The sequence below is a fragment of the Trichoplusia ni genome, chromosome 18, assembly GCF_003590095.1.
Source record: "Trichoplusia ni isolate ovarian cell line Hi5 chromosome 18, tn1, whole genome shotgun sequence".
Lineage (NCBI taxonomy): Eukaryota > Metazoa > Arthropoda > Insecta > Lepidoptera > Noctuidae > Trichoplusia > Trichoplusia ni.
In genome coordinates, this window is record NC_039495.1 from 3,396,418 (window position 1) to 3,412,291 (window position 15,874).

The window sequence follows — 15,874 nt, forward strand, 5'->3', positions numbered from 1 at the left end:
TTGTATCGTGACTCGTCTCATATCCGTTTCTACAATTATATAAAAAATACAAGTTGTAAAAAGCACTACAATCTTTAAAAACAACTCCAGTTGAATTACAGTAAAAATATTACTTAAAAAAGTTGAAAATCAAATTCAACTATTCATAAATATGCTTCCAAATTAAAATACAAAGTTGATTCTTAAACCGTTTCACATTTATTTATGAGTGTAGTAATGAGTACTCTATAAACAAAAGAATTAACTATATTTGTCGAGAACAAAACGAAATATCGTTTTCCATTCTCTTTATCTTGTCATATTATTTGCTTACGAAGCCTGCATAGGGGCAACGCCGATGTAGAGCGGGCTGGATGCCCGAGCTCATTGTTCAACCCTTTTGAGTTATTGAGCGTAGTCTTACTCAAATCATATCGATTCTTTTTGATATTAATGTTAAGTTTTAAAAGTGTCTGAAAAAAGTATAATTAAAAAAAAGTTTGGTCAGATAAAAAATCCGCAGTTCAAAATAAGAATACCAGATTTTAAAAACCATTGTTCCGAAATTAAAGTGTTCGTTTTTTAAATTTTGTAAATGGAATGTCGACTCAAATTCGAAACATGGTAAAACTGCAGTCTTTTAATTAATTTAGTTTTTTTTTTTAATCACCTTATACAGCATGTTACTACAAAGAATGTAGAGACTTAATTATCTAAAATTGTTCGTGTTTCTCGTTACCGTATCCAGTAACACATAATCCACACTCGTTCCCCTTCTTCCATTCTATTTGCACAACTCCTTAATGCTTTATTTCGTTTGTGTGCTTAGTCTAATTAGAAAACTCTGGATCTACTAATGGCTAATATCGAATTTTACCTCTTTTTGTTTTTCTATGTCTTCGCATTATCAAATTATGTTCTTTAGACAGCTCATACGAGTTTTAATGTAGTCTGTCGAAAAGGACGATGTAAACGGAAAATTACTGTACGTTTACGGAGAGAAATTGTTCTAACGTTCTTATTTCTTGAATTTCAATCTACACTTCCACATAATGATATTAAGTGACTTAAAGAATCTGATTTTGTTATCTAAATATAACATTTTTGTTTTTAATACATTTTTTGCTCCGTTTCACGCAAAGCAAGATTGATATTAAAGCACCTAACAATAACTCTGACAGGCACAATTCCGTCAATCTCCGGCTCGTTCCGTAAATCGGAACGTGTTCCGATTAACTCGGACGTGTTCCAAAGACAAAACACTTTAGGAAGACATCGTGCTATGCTTCAACTGACACAACGATCTGCTATTCCGAAGATTTGAAAATAGAATGTAATAATCGTATTTCGAATTACTTTTTTTGACAGAATGTAAACTTTTTAGTGGATATTGATTTCATGATATTACAAGTATAATTATTCGTCGTCTGTTACTAAAAAAAGTCAACAAAAAAAGGTAAAGGGGGTTAAATTATTCGCTCGCGATGAGCTAGCATTTCACTTTATTTATACCCTTGATTTAAATCCAACACCTTATCGCACGAAACAGAATAACTCTTGGTGAAATTCTTGAAAAATAAACGTGATAGAAACAAGCGATACGTAACTATAAATTAAAATAATTATCGCGCTTTTTGGGGGTAGAATGCAAGGCCTCCGCGATCAGCTGTTCGCTGCATGGGGCACGAACGTGCTAAATCGTGTTCTATTCTGACTGTTGTGATTTATTTCAAGTTTGAAAAAAGAAGACAGGGCTATTTTTGACGTTCATTTTTGATATACAATTTTATTCTAAAATCAAATTGATCTCAGATGGCCTCTTTTAAAATTCAAATTGATTCGAATATCAAGAACAAAATAAATCTTAAGGTTTTCATGCAATCTTAAAAGAAAAATAACCAGCCAGTTTCTTTCCAGCCCTCGAAAACAACCATTTTAATTGCAGCACGAGGCAATATTTTATCCATGGTATGCATTTTTTCCGAGCCCCGACGGCGGCCGTTACTCAAAATAATCTAGGCTAGATATCGCACCCCCACGTGATGTACCGCCTCCACGGAAGAAACACGTTACACTTGATATTTTTCTTTTAATCCCGAATGACGTCTGTACCTACGTAATTGGCGGTTATTTTCGAGTCGCGTGAGGTTGGTAGCATGCAACGTATTGTATCGGTGCTTCGTAATTTGTAAATGTGTGGTCTAAAGTGTTGGAACAAATTGGTATCTTTTTTGCTTCAGTACTTATCACCCGGTATTTATGGATCTGTAAAAAGAGATAGGAAATACAAAACATATACTGTCTAGATCATTCAACTGTACAGAATTGTACCTACATATACATAGCAGATAAGTTGGTACGGTAGCAGTACAATAATTCCCCAATAACCGCCAACACAACCCAATAGAACGTGGAAATCAAAAGAGCGACACCCCAACAGAACGAAGTCACAACCACAACGGGCGAAACTTAGTTTTCCATTCGGTTTTATAACGCCGAACGATAGACAGGCAATAAATGAGCTCCCACAACTTATAATTGCTTCATTTCGTTGTCGACTCAAACTGAGAACTGTGCAGTTTGCATTCGGCTTGTCTGACTCGTATTTCGAAACGATAATTGGATTTGTCAATAAAAGTATCGCTGGATGTCTGACAGACTTCTAATTGTCAATAATTCGGCGAATATCAAAATGTAGATGGTCGAAAATGTAAAGAAAAAATGGTTTAATTAAACCGTGGCGTTAGTACAAAAAGTACAATAAACGAGACGGGTATAGCTCCGTCAATCCCGCCTCAAACTCCCTCCGAGCCACAAATATCCTTCATCCAAAGTTACGTCTGTTACACGGTTCATTAAAAACTATCCTCTATTTAATACTGACAGAATCTCCGCGTAAAGTTCCCAAACACGAACTGACAACGTCGAAAAAGTAATAATCGAAATGATCACGATTCATCGCTATGTTTATCCAAACGCCACCGACGTATCATGTCAAAAGTGCATGGACAACTTCCATGTCAGTGTTCGCCGTTAAAATATACTCCAAAAACAAATTATCAAGCCAAACTCAACCCTATACCCTACACAATAATAGAAAAAGTCAATTCGAACAATTCGTGCTTATTAATTTTTACCATTTTCACGCCGCACGTTCGATATGACACGTGATTGATGATCGCGACGTTCATTGTCAATCAAACTGTTACTGTAAAAGCATTTGCCGAAATGTGAATATTTATGAAACACAAACGTTTGTCCCGTGCACTACGTTAAAATAATTATTTTCATTTGCCCGTTTTAATTCCGATAGATGCGATGACAGCTGAAGAGCACGTAATAAACGGGAAGCGGGAATCTTTTTGAAACTCTCGTCCAACTGTTCAATCATTCGCGTCGTTTATCATTTTTTTCCAAACGAAACGAAACTCGTCGCATCAAACTAGACAGACTATAGATGACGTAAAAAGAAGAGCTCCCGTCCCGCCGTAGAAGCTTTCCGAACGTCTTTTTGTTCATACAGTTGGTATTGCTCGCGTTCGAATTCGAAATTTGAATTTTCCCGCTTAAACGTCGGCCTAATAAATGTTTCCCGACGACTCGCGACTTTTGTAGGGTTGCCCTCCGCGGCTGGAGACAACAGGACATCATTAGAACCTATTTGTTGAGTGATTTCATGAGTATCGTTAAAATAGCGCTATACTGCGGATATTCAGTGCGGTGTGGTATAATAAAATGACTGACATTGAGAGGCACTGCAGGTGAATACAAAACAAAAACTGATGTTTATACGGTCCAATTAGGCGAACATTTACTTAAAAAGGTTTAATAAACAAAGCATTTCAACACATTCAAGCTAGTTTTGTTAATAAAATACGAGCAGTCAGAATAAAATGTATTTCCTTTGAGAAAAAACTGTTCCGCAGATAAAATAGGACGAATCCTGTGCAAGTCCAACACATGCCGCCCCTAAACTGTTTGACCACTTTGACAGATCGCCAACATGAACTCTTTCTGACGTCAAAATGGCGTATTAGGTTTTTTTAGTGAGTTGTCTGTCGTCACTTCCTTTGTGATTGAGCACTGCATTGACGCATTGTGCCCCGAATTGATTCGGTTTTGTTACTTTATTGAGTTTTCGACGATCGACGTGGTCGGCATCTTTGTTGCTTTTTCATCGATCTTGGGATAAAAGAGGTTATGGTTTTAGTAAATGGAATGAAAGTGGATTTGAGTTTTTCGTCGCTCTGTTTTATGGGAACAATGAAGAGCTTTTTCAACCCTTTTGATTGAGCTTGTAACTAGTTTTCCGTTCTTACTTGTTTCCATTTTCTACTTGGTATCATTCGACTGCATTTGGAATACTCTTTTAAAAACGTGGCTATTGTGGCAAAGGAAATTGGTGGAACAACTAGACATTGTCTTCCTAAAATCAATTCTACGTACAAATGCAATCACAAAAACGTGTTAGCATATTATCACTTATATAAAAGTAGGTGTAAAGTAGAATCGAGCATGTCTGATGGCCGGGGGCCGCGGTGGCGGATTTATGGCCAACGGCCCAACCATTTGCATCGGAAGGAAGACCGAGAATGCGAAGCGACGCACGCAGACAGTATAGGCTGCCTTGACAACTAGGCTGAACGATTAATTGCCTTGACCGATTCTTTTTTTATACGCTGTTACTGGTTACCTATCTTTAGGGATTTGGACTTAGCAGTTACGAGTAAAACTGTTGATAATCCTAATTTTGTTTCATAGTTATCCGTGTTCAAAATAGTTCAGCCTTGTAGATCTAATTTATCCTAACTAAAAACCACAACTAATATTCCCACGCAGGTAAATTTAAAAGAGAATGCTCGAAAATATCCCGCACCACGATAAAATAAATTGCATTATTTCCCCGTCGTCAAAGCGAGTACAGTCGGCCACATAAACAACTAACTCCGAAAAACATGAGCGAATAAACGAGCAACTAGTCTGAATGAAGTCCCGAAAAATCCCATCCAAACTTGCTAACACATGTAAATCTCACCAAATTGTGTAAAAGGTCTTTTTTAAACGATCCACGGTGCAGAGGTATCCGAGTTAATCGGCGTCACAGTGGGGTGATCACAGACCCTGTGGGCCACGCTGTAATTATACTAAAAATGTGGTAGACTTCAATAAAAAGCTGAAACTGTGACGGGCGGCGGTCGAAAACATAATTGTCCATAGTAATGATTGTAGGTAATTGTGCGAGGGTTGCCCTTAACCCTTCGCTGAAGGAACAACCCTTGGATGCTGGACAAGATGGCGGCGGGAGCGATTCTCACATGTAAGAAATATTACTCACATAAAAAGTCTAACTCACAATAAATATTCTTATTAATAAAACATTCATAAACGGACGAAAACACGATTAATGTTTTCTTTCACCAAAATTGTCGACACTTTCGTTTCATATTTCGGCCATCTTGGATTTTCCGCTGCCGCTTCTAACAAACGGCTAAGTTAATAGCGGTCAGCGCAGTCCGAATTAAGACAATAATTACTCGCGGTTCTGTCCGGCCGAATTTTCGTTTCGGCTAATACTTTTTATGGCGTCGACTGTACTATTCTGAATGAAGGGATCGTGTTTACATAGCCTTTATTAAGACATGAAGGATTACTCAAAATAGACGGAGAAAATGGACTGATTTCCTACAAAGATCTTGAAGATTTTTATTGAGTCTGGTTATTTACAAATCCGTTCTGCCATTTACTTGTGTTCAAGGCTAGAAAAACTCGGTGTTAATACCTTGTAATTTAAACAATAATAAATTATCATATTTATTGACCGCTCCCTAATCCCCTAAGTGCTAAAACGTAAACCAAAATAATTCTATAAAACCTTTTATTTTATTACAAATGTCATTCGAATTCCAATACCAACATTCAAAGTAAAAAAAAATGATAAGAGCAGGAAAAATACCGCGAAAACATCCATTTGACGTTGATTTGACGTTTCCATCGTTGCCTATGTCAACATTCCAATTCGTTCTCATTATTATTCTAAATTATAATCAGAATAATGATGTTTGAAGGTCATTTGAAAGATTTTACAGTGGGTATAAAGAGGCCGTGCATGAAAGATTATTTACAACACATCTTCAAGGCTCCATCAAAACTGACAATATTTACCGAAGTATTACTCGACTGATACGTATTAAGATATCGAATTCAAGGTTGTTATTAATCAAGTGATTCTCAACCGTATTATAACAACGATAAAAAACATCTTCAATTAACAAAACATAGTTATTCAAACATTAAATAAATTTTATTATGTATTCCAAAAAATGTTAATGCGATCGTTCATTTATGAAAACTATGAATATTATTTTTAAATTATTGCTTTTTTGTTATATTCGTCGAAGGGAAACGGTGTTCGTTTTATTATGTTACATTGTCTAGACTTTTAATTAATTAATGATACAGGTAATTAATATTTTTCCTATTAATTTTATTTATTGCGCGAAATATATCCTGTATTGTAGGAGTTATGTTACAAAAAGTGCTTTTTAAAGTACGCTTTATAAGGCAGTTAATAGTTATTTATACACAATTTTAAATAGACAAAACACAGTATTCGACCTAAGAATAGACAACATCAAAAAAGTAAAACGTTACAACCCTAAAATAAACAACGTTCAATAGAATTAGTGTTCCTAAATTGAATCATCGACAATCAAATTTAGAACTCGCAATTTTAAATGACATTCTATCATTTAGTTTATTGATGTCGTTTCTAAATTCGAATCGTTCATTCGATTATTCTTTCATAATTTATTATCTGTTCTGCAACTTTATCATGCCATTTTGAAATAATTTGAGTAACACTGATAAATTAACTGAAAACTATTGATAAATTGACGAAAACGCTAAAATCTTTGCTTCAATCGAATGATGGGAACAAGAAAAGTGTTTCCTATAGTGTTATAAGCTTGAATTGGAAAAACGGCCTCCTCAAGAAGTGGCCAGGGTCACGAGACCTGACTTCCGTCGCATCCATCTCCTCGATACGCATCTTCACGCCCGAGCGCCGGCGACACCCCACCTGACTCCAACAATTGATATCTTCCGAAGGTCGGCTAATAACATGCTGAGAGCTATCCGACCATTACAACACAACCTCCCGACAAACTTCAAACAACTCTTAACACAAAGCAATAAGAACTATATTATGTTCTAGTAACAGCAAAGTTTAAGTTGTCTTGTTCAGCGCTGATTTTATGAATAGATCGTCAATTGTCGAACGGAAACGCGAACTAAAATTAGTTATAAGACCTCTGTTTCTAAATAATACGATTGGAAGTTTGATTTTCATAACAACGGAGATTAATTGTTTCTTTTTGTTATCGGGAAAACCCAATTAAGGCTACGCGTTATTAATTTTATGATGTTTAATCAACATTGTTTATAGCTAAAACGGATTTGACTAGACACGTGTAAATGATTTACGAAAAAAAAATGCAAAATTTTACGTAATTACAAAGCAAGTTTTTAATACATAATTTACAAATAAAATTACTTGATATTTTAATACAATTTACCTAATAGTAATATAGCCATTACAATTTAATGGCGCAATTTAAAATATTTATTTTATTATTAAAAATGGCTGACGCGTCACCGTCTTTATCGTAAGAGATTGATCTACATAATTACGGAGTTAGATGCTTTTATTGTGTTCATAGATAACATAACATAATTACATATACTTATAGCAATTAAATTCTTTAGAAAATATTTTACTGGCGACATTTTTTATGTCGCAATGTCGTTACGACACTTAAAAACCACATCATTGGAGGAGCAGGTTAATTTGTTCTGCTACGAGATACTTCCTAACTATTTCGTTATTAGTTTGTGTTTTATAGATGGTTGCAAGGCTATATACAACAGGGTAGACTAATATATGTGGTAAATTACGTAATATCATCTTCTAAGAATGTTAAAGAACGCTCTCGTGTAATGTTGGTAGTTCTCTTTCTAAGACTTTGATTCCAAGTTCAAATTGTTAATTTGTTTTTTTTTTTATGTATTTTTGTATGCTGTCTTAAAACTCATTCTAGAATTAAAAAAGCATTTCATCGATCAAATATGTACGTATTTATCAAAAAGTTTCACATATAACCTCAAATTAAACTCTACCTCTCTTTCCAGATTGCACAGTTGGTGGAAGACGTCCGCCGTCTACAGGCGTCACTGACAGCCTTACAAGAGGCGCACGCGCAACAGCTACAGAGGCTCGAAGAGAGGCTGGATGAGAAGAAGCAGCACATCGCCAGGCTGGAGGCCAGGCTCGACACCCAGAGGGACTACGATGATATTAAGAGGGAAATCAGGTGAGTATCTGTCAAAATAACGACAGCTTTTAGAACGAGTATTAAGGGCGTTAGAACTTAATACCAAATATGTAACAGACGGTTGTTTTAAGACAGCGTTTAAATTGAAGGATCCAAACAAGCAAACATTAGGTATTTATATCTATTAGAGGCCTGTTCCTTATAAACTTCAAGTTAGGAAGAATAAAAAGATCATGATCGCAAAAAGTCAAACTACTTTGCTGCAGTTACTTCTTAAAGAAATATTGAAAACTAAACAATTAAAGTTATCGATAAAAATTGTTACTAAATATAGATTCCCTTAAGGAGGTACATCCCTTTAATTAACCATACAAGGTACCTTAACACAAGCACGTGTTAATAAACTTGATAACAACGTATCTCGGTCATTCACCTGCACACAGATTATATCTGTTTGTTGAGCGAGCCTTGAATGTGGCCGAGGTACTTGACGTCTACTTGGCTGTATGTGCATTTCCCGTGCGTCAGATTAGAAGAAATCAAAATGTCAACTTTGCGTTTTGACAGACGATTGTTTTTTCTTTCATTATAGGCTATATATGTATTTGCTAGACTTTTTAAAATAAAATCTAAAGGCTGGAATTAATGTTCTAGGAAACTAACTAAACCTCTCAGAACCCAATGAATTACTTTTATGTTTAGTTATGTTATTCAATATAATTATTCTACTTTAGTATCTTGTAAAGGGGGTGGAAACAGTAGGAATAAATATTAAACATCCATGTCAACAAATCGTGCGTCCCAATTAAAGCTGTAACGGATACATATTTCTAATTAAGTGCTCCATAAAAGTCAAACCGTTTGCAATATAATCAAAGAAAATAATAATCCGACTTACAAATTAAATACATCAAAAGTTTATAGTTTCTTGATAGAAGCGAGTTTGTTCTGTCAGGGACTTATTGCTTAAAGCAAATAGTGGAAACATGGTTTTTATCAGACTTAACTTAATGTCATCACGTATACATTAATGTAGACATTTCTGTGTGCACTGAGTGCATGTTTACTGACCCTAGCTTTGACTGATAACACCCTGCTTTGTTTTACAACGGTAATACCTTGATAACGATGTACCTTAGCTGTCATTCTTTAGAACAGATTATAAAAGCTTCTTGAAATATTTTCTGATAACGTGCATTGAGTTCTATATTCAAAAAATAGAAGACAGCTGTTACTGTCATGTTTTCTTTTTAATTTTTGTGTGTTTAAAGTGAAAATATGTTAAAATATAAATGCTTTTTTCTCTGCTAGCTAAAGCTCGATTGCAAAGCAAAGTATATTCATCGATTGCATCATTGCTCAATTCTCAAAATCTTCCAGTTAGTTTGTTTTCTATTTTTTACACGAGTAATCCTTCTCTAAAACTTCAAAGATTTTACAAGAAAGTTTCTAAGTTACGACAGTCCACGGCAAAACAAACAAAAAGTCTCAAATGTCAAACAAGCCAAACCAAGTGACCATGATGATTCAATCCTTGTTCAAAAACTACATAAATACACGGAACTCCATAAAAAGTCCTTTAAGATGTGGCCTTTGGTAATTAACTGGTACTTTTGGTGCAAGCTGTCCAAACAAGGGCATGACGGCACTAAAAGTGACAAAGGGATGCGTGGGGTGCACTTTAATTACCATCGTGTCTGAGAAGTATGGGGATCCCAGTATAACGAATTGACAAGTCTTCTCTTTTTATTTTAGGACAAATGTTTATGTAAATACAATTATTTCTTTGTAATATTGATACTGTTGTGCACTAAATCTATAATGGAACTGTAGATATCAAGTCATGAATTTTTAAAGTTCAATATACCGATAAGAATCTAAGTCACTCACATTCCCTTATCCATACATAATAAATACATACACGAAACCAGTAACCGATCAACACATCAAGAAAGTACATAAATTTGTCTTTTTCTTTTTGACTATTTGGTCTCCAAATACACAAGTAAACGTTTGTCACAATACATCGGCTCCCAGACTCACAGAGGAGGTCCGAACCTCTTTTTTTATTGGGACACAAATCGAGGGCCTCTTGCGAGTGTCCCGTCCACCTCGCATGCACACGCTAAACGTTCGAGATAAGGAATTTAGCAGCCCCCACGAGTTTACTCAACATATTGATACAGAAATCGCTCCCTGAGAACTTTAAAAGGTGGCTTTTTTATTTTCCTGTCCCACTAGTGGGAAAATAAATACAATTATCGAGGGATGTTAATATCTTGACGCGATAGTCGAATGAATGGGATATTGTTTTGTTCTTGTCCAAAAAATATGCCTTGAGAAGGTTTTTTGCCGTTTAGAATCATGGGTAGCGATTCTACCATATTTTAACATCTTCAGTAAACATTGCACCATCGATGCTTTCCCACGTGTTGGAGTAATCAAGCGATCAGTCAACATCCAACAAGATCTATCACCTGCGATGATAACACAAATTAGCGCTCACGACAAACTTCCCCATTGTAATCGTCTGAACCACCGGATGCTGGAGATTCACAAGTTAAGGCTCCAATATAGATTACTTTAGCAAACTTAGGAATCCAATCAGGATATGTTCTTGGTGGTTTTATTAACTGGTGGACTGTTATTTGTCGTTCAATGCTGATAAGCGGAAATGCATTTTGAGATGTTTTGTTCTTAGTCACGCAAATATTGTAAGCTTCAAATTTGCTTGCTTTAGCCACTTCTGAATATCTGAATTATTATTGTTTTCCGGTTTGCTGATGAGTACATCATTCCATGTACCATTTAGAGCCACAATGAAGCCATCAAAGAACCACTCAATCTATTTATAACCAATGTTTTGAGCAGTTTAATGTGCTGCCTTAACCAATACGGTGTCATACCGGCGGCGCCTTTGATCCGCCGTCAAAGATCACATCAGAGGCACCGACATTGCGACATAAAATCAAAACTGTGCAAACACGATAAAAAGTTTTTTTAAACTTTAGTAAAATGACGATCGATCGACGTTTATGACGGGAAATCGGAAATTAGAACGAACCCGAATAGATTTATGTGATAAACTGAAAAAGAAGATGTTTCAATCTTTTTCGAGATCATAAGGATATGCGATTTCAAGAAAGACAGCCGAACTAATACAAAGAAAATTAAGAAAGGAAGACTCAGACATGCGTCTATAAGTAGTCGTGCGTAAGTATTAAGATCGCAAAACAAGCAGCAATACCAGGTGAAATCCGTTCACATCACTATCATAGCACATAACAGGAATATTATCTGTCCACACGACACAATATGATAGAAAAATAAACGGAGAACCATTTCAATTATTGCTTCCAACACGCGAGTACGAACATTTGGTACGGTTCCCATGATCGCTTCCTTCGCCAACAAAAGAGGTTCTAATCCTATAAGATCTATAATTCCCGATATAAACATTGAAGGCACCTGCACTGGTTTATTGCTTATTTATTCCGGTTCTCAAGTAAGGATTAAGTTATAGCAAGCCCTCGAAGATTAAAGCTTAATGGAGGGAGGAATGGATTGATTTCTGAACGCGGTTACCGCCAAATCTCCGCTTAACTTGGCTTGGCCCGGCGTCATTACGTTCGATTTATTTATTATCTCTGGATTTGTGGATCTTTGTTTAATCTGTGGAGGTTTTAATTGAATTGAACAAATCCAATATCAAGCAGAAATACCTACGAGTAATTGTTTGCTATGAAAAATAATTTCAACAAAGTTTGAAACTAGATTGTTTGACAAGCCAATATAGAAGGGTTAATAAAAAACGTTTCATTATAAATTCACGTTCTAATCATGATCAACAAACTGAGGTTCGTTGTGATTAAAAATGTAACCAACATTCTCTTAAAACCAAATACAACGGAGTTACGATGTTGACACGTCAAAGATGAAATTTAAAAAAGTCAAATAAAGATTGTGGACGCTTATCTCGTGTTTAATTAACATCTATGCACACTGGATTTACATAATTTCAAGGAAACATTCTCTCATATTATGTGTGCCCCTATGTATCAATACGAGCCTATCGCAGACACCTGGTCCCATTTGCTTAGGCGTTGTTTGGTTTACATTTAACGAAAGTTTAAGCTAACACTGTCACACACAAATTATCAACTAATTTACGTTCCCCGACGATTTCTGATGCCATAAAGAATCCCGACGGGCCTAAGCTTTTTACTGTTGGCTCAACATTTCGACAAACGTTCCTTACTTAAATACGTAGACTAAGGAAACATGTGTCAACAAGCATTTGTTTGGACGCGGAGCCAATGAACGTTGATGTTTGAGATTTTGAAGTAGTTGCGGCTCGTTTATAGGCGTTAGTTAGTGACCAATCGATCGTGTTGCGATTGGCCAGCGCCGGGGGGGCGGGGCGACCTTATCGCCGATCGGTGATACTGCACTCTGACGTCACAGCATTGTCCGAGACATTGATGGAAGAAAATAACTGCCGATCGCAGATAACGAATCGCATTTGAATACAATTGATACATCTACACGTGGACGTTTGGATCGTCGTTTTAATGTCATATAACTTTTATATTTTTTACTGGTTTTAAATCGTGACTGATATCAGCCTCTGTACAAGCTACTTTATACCCTATTGGTAATCAAAACCGCGGATCAAGTCCCCTGTGCCAGTCCAATGAAACAACATCGTAAGAACTCGACAGGAATTCTTAATTCGCTAATCAATATTAAAACATCCCTTTACAGTACAACCCCTTCGGAAATATGTCTTTGAAATATTCCCTTTAAAGGGTTGAACAGTAGCGGAGCGATCAATCAACATTTTGTCACAGATTTTGAAATATGATAGTCATTCGCGAGTTATTTGTCGATCTTTGTGAGTGATGTACCGACTCGAAAAATGTTCAGGACAGATTCCCCATTCATCGTACAAAAGTGTTTTTCCCTTTACGACTTTCATGTAACAAATTTCTTCTTCGATGTCCCATAATTAAGCATCTATTTTCACATCAAGATTTTACAAATCTTGCTGAAAACACTTGAAGAAATGTCCAGGTATTTAAAATACTCCATTACCAAGATAGTTCACTATATGCACTATATTTCTAGAGTATCACAAAATAAACAAGTTAATAGAATCAAAGTTAACCCAAACGACATCGTACCCATCTAAAGGCATGCACACAATGTTTTAAAAGTTAAGCCACTAATTAATTCAAAGTTTCGCGGTAACGTACATCGGTTACATTGGGAACATCAAATATTCAGTGTGTACACGCCTTATACTGAAGGCTTTTGGCCGAAGACAAAGATGCTTTTAAGCTTTTCCTTTAGAATAATGAAGGCATGGAGACGACGACTTCGAAAAATTTTAACCGAAAATTTTGTAGATTGGAAACTAATATTTGTTCTTAATTAATATTTGTTCAGTCGGTATTTAAATTAACAAATGAATCTATATCAATTTTAAAATGCCTACCAATATTACAGAAAACAAACTATTCAGATCATCTAGCTTTTCAGACAAAAAACAAAAAAAAGACTTTTCCTAAAAGCGACTCCACAGTTTTCTAACCTTAGCTAGGATGTCGTCACTTTCCAACTGTGTCATAGCTGTTTATTATGTATCAGTTTTAAAACCATCGTAAACATTAACTCGTGCAGGTACTTACGTTTTGTGGTACTTTCTAAACTTTGCCACACTTACTGGTACACTTAACTTTTTTCTACTTTAATCTACACAGGTACTTAGACGGACCACGTTTTAATGTGACAGTATTTTGTTTTTACTCGAGTGTAAATGGTTAAACTACGGAGTAATTTGACTAATTATACAATAAATAGACAAATAAAACGAACAGTCTATATTTACATTATAAGGAAGTAAATTTTGTGAGAAGGAAATCTCAGAAACTACTAAACCGATTTTAATATTTTTATCAATAGTAAGAATCGGTAATTGTGCTTCGTATAAACCAAAACTTACCTTTCAATGAACTACACAATTGCTAGTATTAAAAAGGATCAAAACTTAAAAAAATCAAATAGTATAATGCAATCATATTTCTACAAAACATTTACCAAACAATTGAGAATCGTTTCACCTGTGACATCAAAGGACTTAGCCAATGAATTTCCAAAACCGAGCGACGCCGGGAGTCAGCACTAGTTATCTATATTCCCTTAGCGATACGCTTCAACAGACAAATACAAGCAATAGTAACTAAATCTTCTATTATAGTTTTGGCAAACGGTTTTGATACTTGAATAAAATGGTTTCTAAGTGTCACTGGTCAGACGCCATCTTGGTATTATTTTATAAAATGATAAAATTCATTTTATATCCATTCTGTAGTTATTTTCTTTTCTAATTCTAATTAAAAAAATAATGCGAATGTATAGTGTCATCTTCGGTGCCAGTTACAGCATTGTCTACAATTACAAATGCATGTCGCAACACTTTAAATAAGAAAGTAATAACAATAAAATGTAATTCCAAGAAAAACTATTTTCATAGTCCAAAGTCACGCTTCCAGCATTAAAATCAGGACAAATGAACACAATCCCAATATCATTTGTACCTGGGAGCGAAGTTTAACACCTCAGGGGCTTAGCACTACCGATCAACGATTTAATTGGCGATATATTAAATTGTAATTAAGGTGCAACCCTATTGTGCCTCGAGGCATCTCCCGACTGGTCGACCAACCGATCGAGAATCCTAAAACAGACATTCAACCAGTTGCACAACAAGTTGTACAACTAGTCGATCGTTTAGAACAAAAGTTTCACGTAGTTGCTCGATTAGTTTGAAACTTAATCGCTAATTGTAAGTTCAGGTAACAATATGGTGTTGATAGTTTTATTGTACTCGGTTTTGGATTTCATAACTTTGTGTGAATAGTAATTGGTGTATTATAATTTTCATTTTGAAAATGCTAGGTGATTATTTTTCCCTTAAACAGAAGGTAGAAGAATAGAATATTATCATATAATAATAATATCCTGGGACAACTCACACACGGTTATCTGATCCCAAGCTAAGCAGAGCTTGTGTTATGGTAACCAGACAACTGATAAACTTACTTATATATTTCTAAATGTAACATATTATAGATAAATTACACCCAGACACCAGAACAAATGATCATGCTCATCACACAACATTTGTCCTGGGCGGGAATCGAACCCACGACCTGCGGTATAGCAGTCAGGGTCACTAACCACTAGACCAACAGGCCCGTCATATCATGAAAAGTTATTTAGCAAAGAAAAATTAAGATATTTTCAAATCTGGATATTTATATCGCATTAAACTACGTATAAACTGTTTATCGTAAGGGTGCAAATCCCCAAACAGCAGTAAACAAAAAACCAAATCTTAAACTCAATATAGTTCGCAATAACTTTCCCCAAGCTTAACAGGAACTAAAGGCAAGGCCACCCCAAATGGACATAAAATAATACCAATAAATGGCGCAGGTACCGGCTTATCTTACACCCGTAAGATACCGACCCAATCTCAATAAATTTATTAAAGGAATATT

At 35.5% G+C, this 15,874-nt stretch overlaps 1 protein-coding gene across 9 annotated transcripts in view; it reads left to right on the forward strand.

Moving 5' to 3' along the window:
• Window positions 1-15,874, forward strand: part of LOC113503083 (homeobox protein cut) — a 133,022-nt gene that overhangs the window by 97,536 nt on the left and 19,612 nt on the right. For all 9 annotated transcript variants that reach the window (XM_026884886.1, XM_026884888.1, XM_026884895.1 and 6 more), the window contains one exon: window positions 8,167-8,348. In XM_026884886.1, the coding sequence (XP_026740687.1) occupies window positions 8,167-8,348 (182 nt within the window). The remainder of the gene's footprint in view (window positions 1-8,166; window positions 8,349-15,874) is intronic.